This window comes from Oncorhynchus clarkii, chromosome 5 (assembly GCF_045791955.1).
Source record: "Oncorhynchus clarkii lewisi isolate Uvic-CL-2024 chromosome 5, UVic_Ocla_1.0, whole genome shotgun sequence".
Classification (NCBI taxonomy): domain Eukaryota; kingdom Metazoa; phylum Chordata; class Actinopteri; order Salmoniformes; family Salmonidae; genus Oncorhynchus; species Oncorhynchus clarkii.
Genome location: NC_092151.1, coordinates 18,804,964 through 18,825,316, shown reverse-complemented (window position 1 = coordinate 18,825,316; position 20,353 = coordinate 18,804,964). Strand labels below are relative to the sequence as shown.

At 42.7% G+C, this 20,353-nt stretch overlaps 1 protein-coding gene across 1 annotated transcript in view; it reads left to right on the top strand.

The window, feature by feature from the left end:
• Positions 1 to 8,524: 8,524 nt before the first annotated feature.
• Positions 8,525 to 20,353, top strand: part of LOC139408482 (formin-binding protein 1-like) — a 107,011-nt gene continuing 95,182 nt past the window's right edge. Inside the window, exon 1 of the mRNA XM_071152442.1 lies at positions 8,525 to 8,808. Coding sequence (XP_071008543.1) covers positions 8,785 to 8,808 — 24 coding nt within the window. The 5' untranslated portion in view covers positions 8,525 to 8,784. The remainder of the gene's footprint in view (positions 8,809 to 20,353) is intronic.

Genomic DNA, 20,353 nt, shown 5'->3' with positions numbered 1-20,353 from the left:
GGAGGCTTTGGACTGCGGATCGTCGCTCGAGGCTCCGGACTGCTGGTAGCTCCGAACTGCTCAACCCTGTCAAGCAGCACTGCTTCTTGACCCACTGCGCGCTTAAACCGGAAGCCAGCCGCACCAATGTGTCGGAAGAAACACTGTACAACTGGCGACAGAAGTCAGCGTGCATGCGCCCAGCCTGCCACAAGGAGTTGCTAGAGTGCGGTGGGACAAGGACATCCTAACCCTAACCCTAACCCTAACCCCTCCACAATTCTGTACGATGCTGGGCCAATTGTGCGCCACCTCATGGGACTCCCGGTCGCCGCCCGCTGCGACACATTCTGGGATCGAAACCGGGTCTGTAGTGATGCCTCAAGCACTGCGATGCAGTGCATTAGACCGCTGCACCACTCATGAGGCAATTGAATGAATCTTGATACCTAAACTCAGCAACAAAAAAGAAACGTCCCCTTTTCAGGACCCTGTATTTCAAAGGTCATTTGTAAAAATCCAAATACCTTCACAGATCTTCATTGTAAAGGGTTTAAACACTGTTTCCCATGCTTGTTCAATGAACAATAAACAATTAATGAACATGCACCTGTGGAACGGTCGTTAAGACACTAAGAGCTTACAGACGGTAGGCAATTAAGGTCACAATTATAAAAACTTAGGACACTAAAGAGGCCTTTCTAGTGACTCTGAAAAACACCAAAAGAAAGATGCCCAGGGTCCCTGCTCATCAGTGTGAACGTGCCTTAGGCATGCTGCAAGGAGGCATGAGGACTGCAGAAGTAGCTAGGGCAATAAATTGCAATGTCCGTACTGTGAGACGCCTAAGACAGCGCTACAGGGAGACAGGATGGACAGCTGATCGCCCTCACAGTGGCTAACCACGTGTAACAACACCTGCACAGGATCGGAACATCCGAACATCACACCTGCGGAACAGGTACAGGATGGCAACAACAACTGCCCGAGTTACACCAGGAACGCACAAGCCCTCCATCAGTGTTCAGACTGTCCGCAATAGGCTGAGAGAGGCTGGACTGAGGGCTTGTAGGCCTGTTGTAAGGCAGGTCCTCACCAGACATCACCGGCAACATATGGGCACATAGTTGGACCAGACAGGACTGGCAAAAAATGCTCTTCATTGACGAGTCACAGTTTTGTCTCACCAGGGGTGATGGTCGGATTCGCGTTTATCGTCGAAGGAATGCACGTTATACTGAGGCCTGTACTCTGGAGCGGGATCAATTTGGAGGGGGAGGGTCCGTCATGGTCTGGGGCGGTGTGTCACAGCATCATCGGACTGAGCTTGTTGTCATTGCGGGCAATCTCAATGCTGTGCATTACAGGAAAGACATCCTCCTCCCTCATGTGGTACCCTTCCTGCAGGCTCATCCTGACCCTCCAGCATGACAATGCCACCAGCCATACTGCTCGTTCTGTGTGTGATTTCCTGCAAGACAGGAAGGTCAGTGTCCTGCCATGGCCAGCGAAGAGCCCGGATCTCAGGTCTGGGACCTGTTGGATCGGAGGGTGAGGGCAAGGGCCATTCCCCCCAGAAATGTCTGGGAACTTGTAGGTGCCTTGGTGGAAGAGTGGGGTAACATCTCACAGCAAGAACTGGCAAATCTGGTGTAGTCCATGAGGAGGAGATGCACTGCAGTACTTAATGCAGCTGGTGGCCACACCAGATACTGACTATTTCTTTTGATTTAGACCCCCCCTTTGTTCAGGGACACATTGTTCCATTTCTAGTAGACATACAGTATGTCTGTGGAACTTGTTCAGTTTATGGCTCAGTTGTTGAATCTTGTTATATTCATACAAATATTTACACATGTTAAGTTTGCTGAAAATAAAGCAGTTGACAGTGAGAGGACATTTATTTTTTTGCTGAGTTTATTTTTTAGTCTGCCTTTAACTTCTCAGCTAGATTGTTCTGTTCCATCCTCCTCAAGATCTCCAGTGAGATCTTCACAGCTCCTTCAGGACCATAGGTCTCCACCATCTTATCCATAGTGTCCTGTCTGTCAGCATTCTCCAGTCTGCTACTTGGGATGCTAGAGAAGCCTTCCAGTACATCCTGATTTAGGAACCACTGAAACATCTTCAGTTCATCAGTGACAAGCTCATCCAGAGTGGCCAGCAGCCACTCAGGTGTAGCTGTTGTAGATTACCAGACACTGGGAAACAACAGAACAGGTAGAATATTAACATATTAACAAGCCCTCCAATAAAAGACTGAGCAGATGCTCTCGGATTTATGGACTATAGTCGTATGGCCGTGAGGTGCCAGGACAACAACCTCTCCCTCAACGTGATCAAGACTAAGGAGATGATTGTGGACTACAGGAAAAGGAGGACCGAGAACGCCCCCATTCTCATACGCAGGGCTGCAGTGGAGCAGTTTCCACATCACCAACAAACTAACATGGTCCAAGCACACCAAGACAGTCGCCAAAACCTATTCCCCCTCAGGAGATTTGGCATGGGTACTCAGACCCTCAAACGATTCTACAGCTATACTATCAAGAGCAACCTGACTGGTTGCATCACTGTCTGGTATGGCAACTGCTTGGTCTCCGACCACAAGGCACTACAGAAGGTAGTGTGTACAGCCCAGTACATCACTGGGGTCAAGCTTCCTGCCATCCAGGACCTCTATACAAGGCGGTGTCAGAGAAAGGCCCTAAACATTGTCAAAGACTCCAGCCACCCTAGTCATAGACTGTTCTCTCTGCTACCGCACGGCAAGTGGTACCGGAGCGCCAAGTCTAGGTCCAAGAGGCTTCTAAACAGCTTCTATCTCCAAGCCATAAGACTACTGTACTGTACTAAATTCCCAATCTGGCCCTCAAACCATCACGGTCACCTAATAATCCCCAGTTTAAAATTGCTCATTAATCCCCCTCCTCTCCCCTGTAACTATTCCCCAGGTCGTTGCTGCAAATGAGAACATATTCTCAGTCAATTTACCTGGTAAAATAACGAATAAATAAATAAAAAATACTGAACATCTAATCAAATGGCTACCCAGACTACTTGCCTTGTCCACCCCCCATTTTACACTGCTTCTACTCTCTGTTATTATCTATGCATAAGTCACTTTAATAACTACCCACATGTATATATTACCTCAACTACCTTGACTAACTGGTGCCCCCAAACATTGACTCTGTACTGTTAGCCTGTACTGTTAGCCTGTACTGTTAGTCACACCCTGACCAGAGAGAGCCTTTTTATGTCTCTATTTTGGCTTGGTCAGGGTGTGATTTGGGTGGGCATTCTATGTTATATGTTTTTGTATTTCTTTGTTTTGGCCGGGTATGGTTCTCAATTAGGGACAGCTGTCTATCATTGTCTTTGATTGGGAATCATACTTAGGCAGCCTTCTTTCCCTGTTGTATTTGTGGGTAGTTGACTTTGTTAGAGGCATTATAGCCAAAGTTAAGCTTCGCGGTCGTGTTCTTGGCTCCATTTTTACCTCAATAAAAATACTATGTACGCTCACCACGCTGCACTTTGGTCCACTTCTTACGACGCCTGTGACATACCCCCTGTATATAGCCTCACTATTGTTATTTTACTGCTGCTCTTTAATTATTTGTTACTTAATTTCTTATTTTTGGGGGTATTTTTCTGAAATCTGCATGGTTGGTTAAGGGCTTGTAAGTAAGCATTTCACTGTAAGGTTGTATTCGGCGCATGTGACAAATAAAAGTTGATTTGATCAAGGAGCCCTGTGGCTGCTTGATGCAATGCGGGCATTTAAGCCCTGAACGATGCCTGACAGGCAACTCTGTCTACCAGGCTGCGTGTCGACCCCAAGACCACAGCCAATCGCATGCAAGGACTAGTTAACTTGGCTAGTCTTGTGAGCTGGCTAGTTAGCTAGGTAGTATTGTTAGCTATTTAGCTAGCTAGCAAGATAGCTTGTTATCTATGCTGGTTGTTAGCTTGCATAACTGATATAGGGCGGCAGGAGGCCTAGCGGTTAGAGCTTTGGGTCAGTAACCCGAAAGGTTGCTGTTTTCAATACCCGAGCTGACAAGGTGAAAAACCTGTCGATGTGCCCTTAATCCTAATTTGCTCCAGTGTATGTGTATTCCTATACAGTGTATCTGACAATAAAACGTGTATAAATATAAGGGACACTTCATAATAATATTTACAGTGGGTGAGCTCCATTCCTGACAGGCTGATCTTATTCAATAGCAGCCTCAGAGGCTTATGTCAGGATGCTGCCTTGTATTAGCCGTCAGACTGATGCATATAAACCAGAGTGGATGTGCTCTATTCCTGGCATTATGAGAAGATTCAATAATAGTCTGTATCATATTGTATTGGGGCGGGCAGCGTAGCCTAGTGGTTAGAGCTTTGGACTAGTAACCGAAAAGTTGCAAGTTCAAATCCCTGAGCTGACAAGGTACAAAATCTGTCGTTCTGCCCCTGAACAGGCAGTTAACCCACTGTTCCTAGGCCGTCATTGAAAATAAGAATTTGTTCTTAACTGACTTGCCTAGTTAAATAAAGGTAAAAAAAAAAAAAAAAAAAAAAAAATATGTAAGGCTCCTTGCAGACAAGGTGCAGCATCCTGATTTATCAGCCCGAGTCTGCTACTGAATCTGATCAGCCTGCCAGGAATTGAGTGCACCCACTCTTGATCACATAATGCAGTGACTGCTAATCTGCCGGCAAGAAGCTTTACTTATGAAATAGCCTACAGGCAGCATTCTGACTATTCAGCCAATTAGGCTGCTATTGACTCTTATCAGCCTGCCAGGAATGGAGCTCAACCACTGTAAATATTATCCACAAAACATAAAGTGTCTAAATATTAATATCATCCTTAAAGAATATCAGTTATGCAAGCTAACAACCAGCATAGATAACAACACTACCTACCTAACTAGCTCTCTCGCTCACAAGACTAGCCAAGTTAGCTGCGTTGCTGCTTGCATGCGATTGGCTGTGGTCTTGAGGTTGGCACAAAGCCTGGGAGACGAGGTTGCCTGTCAGACATCGTTCAGGGCTTAAATGCTCTTAGCTCAAGGTAAGGGACCTTTAGCTCACTAACATTCTAATTTATAAACTGATAATGAGCTACAAACACAAATGAACGTGTGATGTTAGCATGAACGTGTGAACGTGTGATGTTAGCATGAAATGTACATGTACCATCCCTTAGGGTAGCAATCAATAAAAACGTATGCACTGATCCACTGTGGGCTTTGCCAACGAGCTACATTTCTCGTGACCTCCACAAAACAACTTTTCTTATGTCATGATCATGAGAAAATGAACTTGTGATCTCGACAAAACAACTTTTGTTATGTGGTGATCATGAGATAAATAAGTTGTGAGCGTAACATAATGAGGGAATATTTTTTTTATTCATATGTCCTTTCTGGACTTCTGTAATATGGAGCTAACACACTGGTTTGATAAAATAAAATTGAACAAAATAATTTTTTAATTTTTAAAAATTCAGAAGAACTACCTCCAGATAAGTGGCTGTACTGATCCACTTCACCTCCTCTTTGAAAATGTTAGATAGGCAAATAAGATTAATAATTTAGGCCCACTCCATTCAGTCACTCTGCTCTGTCTTGTAGATTCTGAAATACTTACTTTATGTTCTCCTCTTCGTTTTGAAGATGATAATCTGCTCTCTAGTCTCAAAATGGATCCTGTGCAAAGAGATTCTTTAATATCATTTAAACTTCCTTCTCATATCTGACGCCCACAACAACTCAAGGCAATCTCGAACATACACTAACGACACTGGATACAACTTCTGAATCCACTTTCATCCAACGCCATCTTCTCTACTCTCTACCGCTCTCTACACACGATGCCCTACTTGGCCAGGTGAGGTCACCACACTATTAGATAGCATTTTGAAACACCTTTTCCACTCTTAGGGTGGTTGTAAAACTGTTGACAGCCAATAGGTGGAGCAAATACCCTCTCACATCTATTGTCATTGTACACTGCTCTCTACTGCGCTAGTTGTGTCTGTCTTAATAGTACTAAGAAAATATTAATGAATTAAAGCTAGAATACTTAATTGTAACAATAACAAAGGTGTTACCCCGCCTCAGTTTAGGTAAAAAGCTGAGCGATGAGAGAAATGTAACTACTCTCAAATTCATAGACCGATGTGTATCGTCAAGGTATCCAACTCTGTGTTTGGTGACCCCTGTGTCGGAACCTATAAGTACCTATAAGTACTTGGATGTGGTTTACACCTGTGACTGAATCTTTTTAATGAATTTATCTTATTAACACTTTGTTCTAGCTAGCTAATTGTGTAGGTAGCTATCAAGTAAACCCATGATATCAAAAGTATACTTTAAATATTTTTTTTGAGGCTATACAGTGTTTGTTTACATTTGCATTGTTTACATACATTGTAGTAAAGCAAGCTTATATTTTGAGTTCTGATGGGGTATGACAGTTGAACTAAACGCATTTACAAGTTGTATTCTTCAAGAAGCAACGAGTATATCATTAGTTAATAAGTCCAAAAATGTATATAGCAACTAAGAATTCTAGCTTTAAAAGTCCAATGCAGCCGTCTTTATCTCAATATAAAATTATTCTGGGTAAACATAATTAAGTACCTTAATGTGGTTGTTTTAAAATAAAACTGTTAAAAAGAAGTAAAAATAGCTTCTTAGTAACGTGCAATTTCTCAAGCAAGAATTTTGCTAGGACTGTCTGGGAGTGGTCTGAGTGGAGAGGGGACAAGTGAAAACGACCTGTTATTGGCATAGTAGAGGGTTGGAACCAGTGGCGGTTGGTGACGTTTAAGATTAGGGAGGACGACTTTAATTGATTTATATTACGGCATATTGGATGAGTGCCATTCATTTCCCTTTCACCCAGCTCAATGTAACATTGGTAGGTTTAGGCTACTACATGATACTCTAATTTTCCCTATACCCATCATGAGGTTCCTAAAACCTAGCCTACGAATTAAAGTTTACAACATAGGTGCGAGAGAACATTTGAACATTTTGAGTAATCAGGGTGACAGATTCAATACCGCCGTGCGCACTCTCGCCTGCATCTAGCTGATCTAGAATGTAATCATTAGTCCAACAGCTGCAAATGAGTTTCTATTGTACAAGTGTGTACAGCTGTGTTTATCCCCATTTTGTTCGGTTTGCTTCAGTTTAAGAAATGTTTTTCCCAAAATTTGGCGGAATGAATACATCACCCGCAAACACAGTTCACCTTCATGGCAGCCACATACTAACAGCATGATCACTTTGCTCGTTGTATAATTTCTTCTCGCATCTTTGCGCTCTACCCCTTTCACCTTCTCCCTTCGCTTGTGGACTTAAGTGCACAACACAAATCCTTTCCAAGTCAAACCTTCATACCATAACCGTTAACTGCGACACACAGCCTACATCGTCGTTACCATATTAGCTAACGTCATAGTCAACATAGCTACTAGAACTAACGCATTAGTAAACCCTCTACAGTTATGCAGTACAGTGAACAGCAAGCAGTTTAGCAGTTACACCGGCGGGCCCCGATGGCAATAAATTAATAAACCCAAAAGCTTACCTTGAATTGGAAGTTCCAGTGTTGAATAGCAATAGCCAGCTAGCTAACATAGCATCCCTCTCTGTTTGAGCTGCATTCGCTCGCTAAGTAAGTGAAAGTGAAAAAATAGACAACGAAATATAGCTATCTCTCTCGGTCTTTCTTGCTTTTCATTCATTGTGGAGGAAATTATTTTCATTCTCTGATCCTTTGATTGGGTGAACAACATGTCAGTTCATGCTGCAAGAGCTCTGATAGGTTGGAGGACGTCCTCCAGAAGTTGTCATAATTACTGTGGCTATGGAATGGGGTGAGAACCATGAGAACCATGCTACCCAGAAAGTGCTGTCGAGTCTACTGTGGAACTTCATTGAAAAACAGTGGGTTTTAATCAATTATTTGTTGACCTGAATATATTTAATATAGTTTTATCAAAAAGGAAACTTTTTAAATGTTTCAATATTAAATAATTTATGAAATTCACTGAGGAGGATGGTCCTCCCCTTCCTCCTCTAAGGTTCCACTGTTTGGAACTCTGTTTCTTATTGGTCTATTACCTGACGTCACCAGGCAGGCCAAAACTCCATCCCACCAAAACAGGCTGACATTTCAGGCTTTCTTTTCAAAAAAGCTCTTACACTAAACTAATCATTATTTTAACAATTTCATAGTATTATTCAAACTTTTTAGTGTGGAAATATATATAAAACACAGAAATAACACGTTTTTGACTGAACTGGGCCTTTAAATAATCCGTGGCAGTCCGCGTATAGTGTAACATACAAATCATTACATTGTAATTACCAATTTCCACACAAAAACAATATTAATTCCTCATCACCAGACAACAACCATCTGTGGATCCACCATCGCCCCAACGATCCCCCGCTACTTCGCCTCTTGTGCCTTTTATGAATGCACGCGCCTCAGCAGCTGTCATTCTTGTTTGAAAAGCGGGTGCCCGCACTCTGCACCGAACAGCACAGCGCCACACACACTCAATTTCAAGATTATGTTGTGGTTTCTGTCCATTTTGTAGAAAACAGACAGATTGAGGAGGTGAAAAAAATCTTGCATTTACGCACTAGGAGGGAATAAGGGCACATTCCGAGGGCGCTCACAAAGAGACCGTCTACCTCAAAGAAATAAAACAATTATACCCGCCTCAGTGGTTTCGATACACCCCGTCTGAATCGTGGATTATTACGAGGAAATCGCTTTGGAACCATGAGCTGGGGGTCAGAGCTATGGGTAAGGATAATCTCTTAATTTATTAGCCACGATTAGTGGCTATCGATAGTGAGAAACACCCCGACGACTCAACAGTGCTCGCAAACCAAGGCCGAATGTTTTTTGTTACATTGTAATAACTGCAAAACAAGCTACACCGTCCATTTTCCCAGTCGTCAATCAATTCATCCCAATGAAGGCTAATTCCCATTGGAAATATATCATGTTCCCTGCCTGACTGACATGTAGGCCATTGATATGTAGCTAGCTACAGAACAATGTGCATTTATGCCTACTGTAGCGTACATCATAATAACGATATGCACTGAGCTATTTTACGCGTTCAATTCAATACAATTCAACACAACATAACACTAACATGCTTTTATAAAACACCCCACCACTTGATGTTTTTCACTAGAGAGTCCAGGCAGTGCTTGTAGGTCAGCTATTCCACTACCATTCCAGACCATATTTGTCTCCCTTGTGATCGAGAAAGCAGAATGCATTACTAACACTTTTATTTAATGGAATTTAATGCTTGTTGGTGTGGTACCTGGGTCATCTGAAAATACTCAATGGCCTGTAAGAAAATAAACAACAGCAGCAGAGCAGTCAGCATTGTAGCTGAAAATTAGGGATGCAGTCAGTGTTTATGACGTTTTGTTTAGGCTAGATGTAGGCAGTACACACACTACATATCCTATGTCCAAATGGATTTGTCTTGGAACCACACCATAGAACAAGGAGAGTCTTAATCGGAAGGTCTTAGTTGACAAGATATAGGGCTGTGGCTTCACAGAAGCTACTTTTTTCAGAAGCTACTGTTACACACACCACACTGTGCTGTCATTGTCAGCCATGTTGCAATCAGCCAAGTGACAGCTGATTTTAACAATGCAGCCAGTCAGCTCTCCTCCCATGTCTCACACATACAACCAAGGCAGCATCATAATCAAAACCACGGATTGACATGAACTCGCTTGATTTAGCGAAAGCTGTTTTATTAACATATTTTAATATAATCTTTTGCATCAATAATGATATTTAAAAATGTAAAACATTCTATGATAATGACCTTTATGTGGGCGGGATTACTTTTGCATGCTCCTACAAACAGTTGCTAGCGAAAGTCTACACACCCCTTGCACAGTCTTCACATTTTGCTGCATTAAAATTACATCTCTAAAGGATTACATTAGATTTTGTTTGCCAAGCTCATGCACGTGTTTACATGGTTCTGCTTATGCTTCAGGTGATATAAATCTAACGCACTACCAGCGCTACACAATTTACCCATCTTTTTCAGCGAAAGTAAAACATTTTCCAAATTAATAAAAAAAAATAAGAAAGAAAAATGTATTGATTGCTGTATGTCTTCACACCCCAGAGTTATTCATACTTGGTGGAAGCATAGTACAGCTATTAATACTTTTTAATACGATTCTACTAACCTTGCACAACTCTTAGGGCAATATAATCATTGTTTTTGTCAAAATGACTCAAGCTCAGTCAATTTGATTTGGAATCATTGATGGACAACAATATTCAATGCTTGTCACTGATTTTCAAGCAGATTTCAGTCAGGAAAAATTAAGACTTGTGTACTTGTTCCGCTGAAAAATACAACTCTATCGCAGGTTTAGGTTTTCAGAAAACTATGGCAGTTTTTCCTCTTAACTTTTTACCTGTCCTTTGCACCTTTCATATTTATTTTGATCCTAAACATACTCCCCAGACCCTGCTGGTAACAAGCATACCCATAACATGATGCTGCCACCACAATACTCATTCACACCTGTAATGTGTGCCAATGGTGCTTCCACTAAGTATTAAATATGGCAGGTCTGCCAGAGAACGTGTGGCGAGGTGGATTTTTTCCAGCACTTTTCAATCAGGTGTGACTTTTTGATTTAGTTTAATAAAATATATTGACGATACGGGTTAAAAAGATGGAGCAAAGTGTGTCATTTTTTTTACCGATTTGCCTCATGATTTGACAATTAGCTCACAATTGCTCTGTCCTTCACATCGGAGTGCTGCTGCAGGCTCTGTGCATGTCTTGACCAATCCGATTCACATAAATTGTAGGCCCGGCACCACCGTAGTGAATGATAGAGAGCAGCGCCATTGAGGCAAGCTCCATTTTGAAGAAGCCAATTTTCCTCTTCATGATTGGATGAACCCTCCTGATGACCCGGTTGGACATGACTCCAACAGGGTCATCAGAAGGGATTAGCTAATGAAGTTGATGTTGAGCACCTGAAGCATTCACACAAGATATAAATACATGCATGCACGTGTTTGCATAGTTCTGCTTATGCTTCAGGTGATACTGGTAAAGTATGTTAAAATATAATTTTATTCAAAATTCTGGCTTGTAGAGGTCGTGAGAGGAAACTGTCCTGAACACGCATTTCTGCCCGACGTAGAATTCAATGCAATTTAATGTCAGGTTTCCAGGCAAGGGTGGAGCTGAATACCGCTGACAATTCCACAGTTATGACGCCACATTTCATCCACCCACTCATGTGCCCTGGTACTAAATGTAGACTAGTTAGTTAAGCTACAACAGACATCCAACGTTGAAGAAAGGCTCTGCCTTTATTCAGCTTGTCTGCCTTTGGTGCCCAAAGGTCGGGCACCTTAATTCTTAAAAAACTACATTTTAAAAGGGGCTTCAGATGTTCAGAAGGATGAATTCCCAGAAGACCACACACATACACACAAATCCCGCGCCATGTGTCGTAAACTCCGGCATGAGCGTTATGAAAATTATAGGACTGCTACAGCAATTTTTACAGAGCCCTAATAAGTAGTCACAGCCTCTGGAATTCCTTGTTTGCCTTTTGTTTCAGATTTAGTTGTAGTTGTGCTATAAAATGATAGCTTGATGTCTCCTCATAATTCTTCCGCTGCTCTACCGTTCACTACATACTTCAGTCTGAGACTACCATCATTGAAGTCGTTTGTGGTGACGTCAAAATGAGGGCTGTTGTACAAAACAAAGTCATCAGCAATTGGATCATCTCTAACCAATCAGAGTATCAAAGCCAATGATGCATTTTCTAAATGTCGCTTTACCCACATGTTTTCTGACTCTGGCCCAATTAGGGGTGGACTGGGAAAGAAATCGGTCCAGGCATTTTGAACACACAGGCCAATTTTTTTCCTCGAGGTCTCCATACTGAACCATTTTTTTCCTCTTTAGCCCCCCATTATTAGTCATGATAATTATAATTTTGCACAAAAAAACACTCTGTCACATTGCCATTCCACCCTTGGGCCCAACCCATCAGTTTCTGGGACCAATCAGAATGGTTAGAATGTGTTTGTGTTCTAGAAATCGTCGGGGAGGTATTCATATCCAGATTCATTGCAGAGGATAAACTAACTGCCGTGGGTGTGGTATTGCGTTTGGGTAGCCAGGCAAGTATAATTTGCCAATAGTTAAACATTTACTGGTGAATGTACTGTGTGGGATACAATTAGGCCTAGATCCTAGTGGCCTATTGTGTACTTCATATCTGATACATGCTTCAATCTCAGCGATGGGAACAGGGAAGTTGTAAATTGTGTGTGGTTGTGGCGAGTTCCTTGCCTCCTACTGCTGAAGTCAGAAACAGCAAGGTCTGGAGATGGTAAAATCTGGTACGTGTATCTCCTCTTGAAGGTCAGCTCTCCTGGTCTAAAGTTCATGGAGACCAATGTTAGTGCTTCAGAGGCCTAGTATTTCTATGTTATGACTTCAGCCCTATTTCTCTTACTACCTTAGTGCCTGAACAAGAAGCACTGCTCTGCTGCCCAGGCAATGGGGATAGAGCATTGCCCCAGGGTGTTCCAAACACTTTCATGTGTGCTTTCCGACATGCTTTCTCTCTAAAAAGCATGTGTTAATGTTGCAAATAATGGTGTATTACAACCAGATGCTCAGTGCTTTGATAGGATTGAATGACAACCAGACACTAGTTGTAGTTTAGATTCCAGTTTCAACCAAACAGAACTCTACAGGTGTGAGCTGGGAATGAAGGCTAGTAGTGGTAAAGCTGGTAGTGTGTTCAGTGTCCCTGGCTGTCATGTTAAACTCAAGTTAGGATGGGATATGCACTGTCCTCTCTCCTTTGTCCTGTGGTGACATCTCTGTTGTCATTTGTAGAATAAGTGCATCTTAACTTATTGTTGTAGGCCTAGTAGAACGAACATGATGCGAGCAGAGTTCAGCCATGTATTGGTGTGTTATTACACTGATTGCTGTTAAATGGCATGCTATGTGACAGACGGGGAAGGAGTGGTGGGGCACCACATGGTGCTTGTCAGGCTCAGCTCTTGGTGTTTTCAGCCTAAGCACAGAGAGGAAGGAAGTGATATTTCAGGAAGTGTGGTCACCGTCACAGTCAAGCTGTGTTTCTCAACCACTCGAGAAGAACATCACTGGAGATAGTTATAGGCCTTCCTGTGATGTGACGCTCTCAGCTTTTTTCTGTGGGTCTTGAGGAGAAAAGGCAGGGAAATACCAAAATAGCCTAAGCCTAATTGCATTCTAGGTTAAATAATGTGTTTAGCATCATTAGAGAGTGTTCCATTATGCTAGTAACGGTACATTGCTGTTTTGGTCAGTCACTCTTTTCTGTTTAATTTTGAATCAGTCTTAGTTGAAATCTGTTTTTAGCTATGGCTTCATTGTAACAATACAGCAACTCGCCAATGCTTTCCGAATGGTTGTGAGAGTGACTTTTGAGGCAGAATGAGCTGTAGCTCTACACCGTATGTGGTAATTCCAGTCATTTTTTCCTTACATCAAATGGACACCTTTGTGTGTGTGTGTGAGTCAATATGAGTGAGTAATACCAGTAATATACTCCCAATTGGTTAAGATAACAGATTTAAAGTTATTGCATTCCATCATAGTGATTATAGATAATAGTCTACCTCCATGTAATGGTACTGGGGATGAATGTTGCCATGTTTAAATTAAAAGCAATAGGTTCCTGGCTAGTCTGAGCTCATCATCTCATCCCTTCAGTTAGTGATGTCATCCATAGGCGACTCCTACACTGCACTGCCAGTCACTGAAGTAAAGGGAGTGTCAGTTAGTCATTTTATTGGAAAAGCCATTCGCTTCTCTCCTCTTGCATGAGGCTGACTTAAGAGAGAATCAGATTTCTATTGACCTGCAAACTTGCATTTTCCACTTGACACAGAGAGGAGAGAGTATTGAACAGTCTAGACCAAACACAGAGAGTTGACCCGGTAAATCTAAACCACATTCTATTAGGTCTCTGTTATATTTGGACAAATCCTTTCTCTCAGCCTTGCAGCTCCAAATTCCGTGTTATACAGTCGGCCGAGTTGTTGTTTCTCATTGGTATTCTTGATGATTCAAAAAGGAGTATGGCCTATGACAAAAATATGTCATATTACTCTTACCTGTTAACTTGGTATGTTTTGTTCTGTTGTGAAGAATTTTTTTTTTAGCTGGTACTAAATATAGTCCCACTGGTTCCATATTTCATGTGAAGGCCTAATCTTTGTACATTATTCTTTGGTCCAGAGGGCATGTAGTCTGTCCTCAGGTGGCTCAGGTGTTCATCTTCCAGTCCAGCAGGAGGCATAAACTAGGGATGCACGATATATCGGTGAACATATCAGAATCGGCCGATATTATCTAAAAATACCAACATCGGTATCGGCCCGATGTCTAGTTTAACGGCGATGTGCAAAACCGATGTCAAAGCTGACGTGCATACCTATATAACGTAATGATGCCAAGGAAAAGTTTGCGCTACACAGCATTCCTAACCTAGCCTGTGTCTGCTGTGTGGATTGAGCAGTCAACAAGTCGAGCAGTCATTTGAAAGAGTAAGAACATTTCAGCGAGACAACAAAGGCAAAATCCATTAATGCCAAGATAATGGAATTCATTGCCCTTGACAATCAGTTGTTCTCTGTCGCTGGTGATGTTGGCTTTCGCCGACTGGTCGAACACCAGTACACACAACCAAGTGAGCTATTTTTCAGATGTTGCCCTACCGGAGTTGCACAGTAATAGCGCCACTGCTATTAGCTTCACGACATACATACTATGGAACGCTGCTTGGGTCTTTGCATGTCAAAAAATATACAGTAGCACAGTCAAAGCTGTACGAAGAAGTCTGCAAACAAGCAAATACTGGCCACGAACGATGTGTTTGCAATACCGCGTTGGTAATAAAGCATAATTTGTTAGACCGCAACTTCTGGGGTAGCTAGCTTTAGCTTGGTACCTAGCTAGCACCAAAACAACCAGCCTAAAAACAATTACCAGTAGGAACTGCAGTCATTTTCATTATTCTTAGCAATGATTTAGGAATCCTTGTGAGTAGGTATTAGCTAGGTTGCCACTTGTTGTTCGCCTATTGAAATTTAACTTCAGTTCATGAAAATAAATAGCTAGCCAGCAACTTAACCCTGTTGCCCAAAGCTAACGTTATAAGCAGCCAGCTGGCTTCATCTGGCTAGTGAGGCGCGATTGTCATTTTGCTATGTTTTTGGGGAAGAACATTGTTTGCATCCATGAGCTGGCTAGCTTTTTTTATGACCAGCACTGTAGGTGCACGAGACAACTTTACCAATGATGAATCGTTGTGACATATGAAATACAAGTGATAGTGTAATCAATGTGTAATAACTACGTAAAAAATGAATGAACGCGTAAAATTATCATGTGACATGCAGTCATATTCAGGTCCTGATTGGTCAACAAGCTTATATGACATGTCAAATAGTGTTATTTGACACATCAAATAGTGTTGTTTAATGTGAATCTTTTTTGACATGCAAAGACCCAAACGGCGTTCCATAGAAAATACTCAAATAAGGGCCTCCTGGGTGGCGCAGTGGTCTAGGGCACTGCATTGCAGTGCTAGCTGTGCCACTAGAGACTCTGGGTTCGAGTCCAGGCTCTGTCGCAGTCCGGGTTAGGGAGGGTTTTGCCTGTAGGGATATCCTTGTCTCATCGCGCACTAGCGACTCCTGTGGCAGGCCGGGCGCAGTGTACGAGGTACACACCACAATACAAAAACCCCATGCCACACCCTGGCCTGTGCACCTGGTACCAGGTCTCCAGGTGCACAGTGTTTCCTCTGACACATTGGTGCGGGTTGGATGCGTGCTGTGTTAAGAAGCAGTGCGGCTTGGTTGGGTTGTGTTTCGGAGGATGCATGGCTTTCGACGTTCGTCTCTCCCGATCCCGTACGGGAGTTGTAGTGATGAGACAAGATAGTAACTACTAACAATTGGAGAAAAGGGGGTACAATAAAAAAAAAAAAAAGAAAAGACCCAAGTGGCCTCCATGAAATCCTGTTTGAGAATGAAACGACTCACCAACTGAACAACAAAACAGTACAGCAAGTAAGTGAAAGAAATAGGTTTTGATCATGTTTTACTGGTAATGGGGACATACGTAAATGCCAACAAAATAACTTTTTGGTCAGTGTGGTGTGTGTGTGTGTGTGTAACCTTTATTTAACTAGGCAAGTCAGTTAAGAACACATTCTTATTTGGAATGAAGGCCTACTTTAAAACAAATGGAACACGCCCAAAATGGAATAGCCCAAACAGTTCAGTTAGGATGTTACATGCCTACATTTAGAAATTAGGTGAAAGTTGGAACTGTCACCCTTGGCCGTAAAAGTCAGGGGTTAAGGGTCACAGGTCATGCTGTTGATGGTAGTCACTGTCATTATCCACATGACATGTTTGTATAGGGATATTTACATTTTTGTTCTTGACCTAGGCCTACACTCTTAGAAAAAATAGTTCCAAAACTGTTTTTTAGCTGACCCCATAAGAGAACCCTTTTTGGGTTCCATGTAGAACACTCTGTGGAACCACAAAGGGTTCTTCGATCGGGACAGCTGGAGATCCCTTTTAGGTTCTAAATGCCACTGAAGGAGAGGGCTGCCGTTTTGCGATCCCGTAAACAAATGTGCAATTGTGTATTTTTTTTAGCGTTATTTGTAAGTTATTTTGTACATAATGTTTCTGCCACCGTGTCTTAAAACAGACGACAGATCTCTAAGCTATTTCATCTGGAAATGTGACTCTGGGATGGAATTACATGGGGCATCAGCCAGGGTTAACCTTTCTTCTGGTCTGCAAGCCCCAGGAGAATGTCATAATGGAGTTAACCTCTTTTATATGATAAGATGGTCACTTAGATTATTAAAGGAAGAAAGACAATTAAATAAGGAGAGAAATTCCCCAAAACAAGTGCACATACACTGTGTGTACAAAACATTAGGAATACATGACATTGACTGACCTAGTGAATCCAGGTGAAGGCTATGATCCCTTATTGATGTCACCTGTTAAATCCACTTCAATCATGTATATGAAGGGGAGACAAAATATTTAAGGGCCTTTGAACGGTGTATGGTAGTAGGTGCCAGGTACACCAGTTTAAGTGTGTCAAGAACTGCAACGCTGCTGAGTTTTTCTCAAACATTCTGTTTCCCGTGTGTATAAAGAATGTTCCATCACCCAATGGACATCCAGCCAGTGGTCGAAAATGGGTCAATGATGAAAGAGGACAAAGGAGGCTGGCACAAGTTGTGCAGAGCAACAGACAGGCTACAGTTAGTCAACTGACATCCCAGTACAGCATTGGTACCCAGAGACCCATAAAAGAATGCACATCTCGTCGTACCTTGACACGAATGGGGTATGGCAGCCGATGACCTTACAGACTTCCACTTCTTTCAGCAAAAAACAATAAACTGTGGTTGGAGTCGGCTAAGGAAAGAAAACACTGGACACTGGAGAATATGAAAAACATTGCTTCGTCTGATGAATCCTGGTTCCTGCTGTTTCAAGCTGATGGGAGGACTAAGGTATGGAGAAAACCACGAGTACATGCATCCATCATGCCACATGTCAACATTGCAGGCTGCTGGTAGTGGTGTGATGGCGTGTGGTATGTTTTCATGGCACACATTGGGCCCCTTGTTAAAAGTGGAGCGATGTTTGAATGCCACAGGATATCTGAGCATCATTGCCAAACAGGTGCATCCCTTCTTGGCAGCAGGATAATGCCCCATGCCCGAAGGCTAGGAATGATTCCACCAACATGACAGTGAATTCAGCTTACTGCAGTGTCACCAGATGCACCCAGTCACCAGATCTCAATCCAATTGAGCATCTGTGGGATGAGATGGAACGAGCTATTCGGAGTAGAAATCCACTACCAGCCAACTTGACACAACTGTGGGAACCATTGGAGTCGACATCCCTGTGGAAAGCTTTCGACACCTTGTAGAGTCCACGCCCCAACGAGTTGAGGCTGTTCTGAGGGCAAAAAGGTGGGGGACTCAATATTAGGAAGGAGTTTTGAGTGTTTTGTATTTCCACTGTGTATATAATGTCGTAACATGGCAACCAGCCAGGTGATGTATTTTCCATGTCAGTCAGAGGGCGCCCTAGTCATTTAGATTCCCATAATCTTAATAAGCTTTCTTAATTCAGTTACACACTAAATGGATCGTAGCAAGGAGTCCATATACATACTACACAATTCACTTTAGTACTCAATCCTATACTGCTCCATCTCAGCTCTGAATGGGGAAATAGGACAGTAACCTTTAGTGGTCGTTACTTTCAACACACCGTTTTTCACTTCTCTTAGGAATTTGGTCAGGCGCGGTATGAGAAAGAGACAGACAAACACGTACAGACATAGATACTCACATTTATACTCACACATTCCTATACGCAGACTGAGGGAGCCCCATTTCTGACGGGCCTGCCGATGGAGTCAGGGAGGGCAACACTGCTCAAAGAGCAGCAACTGAAGGTAAGTTTTGGCTGAAACACTACTCCACATTGATCGAACACGACAGATGTCTTTTCCATTTTGGTTCAACATAATTTCATTGTAATGACGTGGACACAACAAGGCTTGTACGATATACCGTTTACTTAGTATTTCAAAATACCAATGGTATGATTTTCCATATCGCCTTGCGGGGGTGCATGCTAAACCACTGCTTATAACAAAGTTAACTATTGCTCTAAGAAACCTCATGAACCTCATTGTTTGAACGACGCTCAGGCATCGATAGTTGTAATAGAGACAGTGCCGAGCTGTTGTCGGGTAAGTTAGTCTGTGCTGTACTGAGCTGTGAACGGGCCAAGGGTTTTCACTCTGGTTTCCTGAGTTCCTTTTCCCTTGCTTGGCCCTGGAGTCCCCCAGCATCCCCCGTCCTGGCCCCCCTCTTCCCAGTCCTGGCCCCCCTGTGGTTCACTTTACATTCAGGGCACTTCTGGGGCTGAAACCTGAGCCTGCTTGTTTTCTCTCCGTGAGTGTGCGGGGGCGGAGATAGTCTAATATTAAGTCTAGAACCCCTTCCTCTTGTTGTCACAGGGGGTCTCCATTCTCCGCTTCCTCCTCTTCACTACTCCTTCACCCACCTGCCGAGTGGCAGTGTTATTAACGTTTCCCCCTCCTCTTCCTCTCCGACTCCCTCTCTGACCTCCCCAGGAGGCCTACAGAGCGTTGAGTAGGTTCACCTCTGATCTGAGTGTTCCACATTACTCAAAGGAGGAAATTAGAAAAGAAAGAGAGGAGTGTTGGAGATAGGGAGTACCACATTTCTCCACAGGAGAGAACAAGGGACAAGGAGAAAGAGAGGAGCGTTGAGAGAGAGAGAGAAAAAAAGAGGCCTGTGATTGAGTGACATAAAAAGTGTTAAGATATGCAGGAAAAGGGTAGCAGCAGCCTAATGATTTGCATGATATTATGGGTCCTTTTCATATGACGTCTGCCTTTCTGTCATTGGGTGGTTTCACTGGAGGTGCCTCCTCTTTCTCATTCGTTCCTCTATAGGGAACTGCTCTCCTGAAACCGGTAGCCACCTCAACGACGACAGGCTATAAAAGTGAAACTTCTCCACAACGTTTCTAAGACTAATAGCAGAACCTTGACTCTACGATTCAATAGGGTTCTGTTTCAGGTCTACCGTCTTCTGCTGAGTTGGAGAGGGTATACTGTTGTTGAGGAGCCATACTGAGATTGTTTGAAGCTACAGGCTTGTGTTGAGGAACTAACCAATAGTTAATTGAACTGAAACATTCATCGCAGATTTCCCCTGAACTAATCAGTGATTTACACCTACACACGATGAGCCTTGATCAGAAGCAAACAAGGTGAAGTCAGAAGAAGTGAGAGTGCTACTAGTTTTTCTCTGAAGCAGAAGTTGCTCCTTGGCTCACATGCTGAATATTGTCTCTCACACACCACCCGTGTTCCTTAGCAACCTAAAAAAGGAACTGAATAAATATTTATCAGATTTTAGATCGAATGACAGTGAAAACACACAAACAAAGCAAACTCTTGACTTACAGATTGAAAAGTTGGGATTTACAGATGTTTATTGGAGAGTAAGAATTGAAGATGTTTTCATGCAAGTCGTGTGTTTGTGTGTGTCGTATGAGAACAGGATTTCCTTCAATGTTTCAACTAATCTCTACGTCAGACCACAGAATGTTCTCTCTGTCTCGGTCTGTCTCTCTCTTTCTCTCTCTGTGTCTT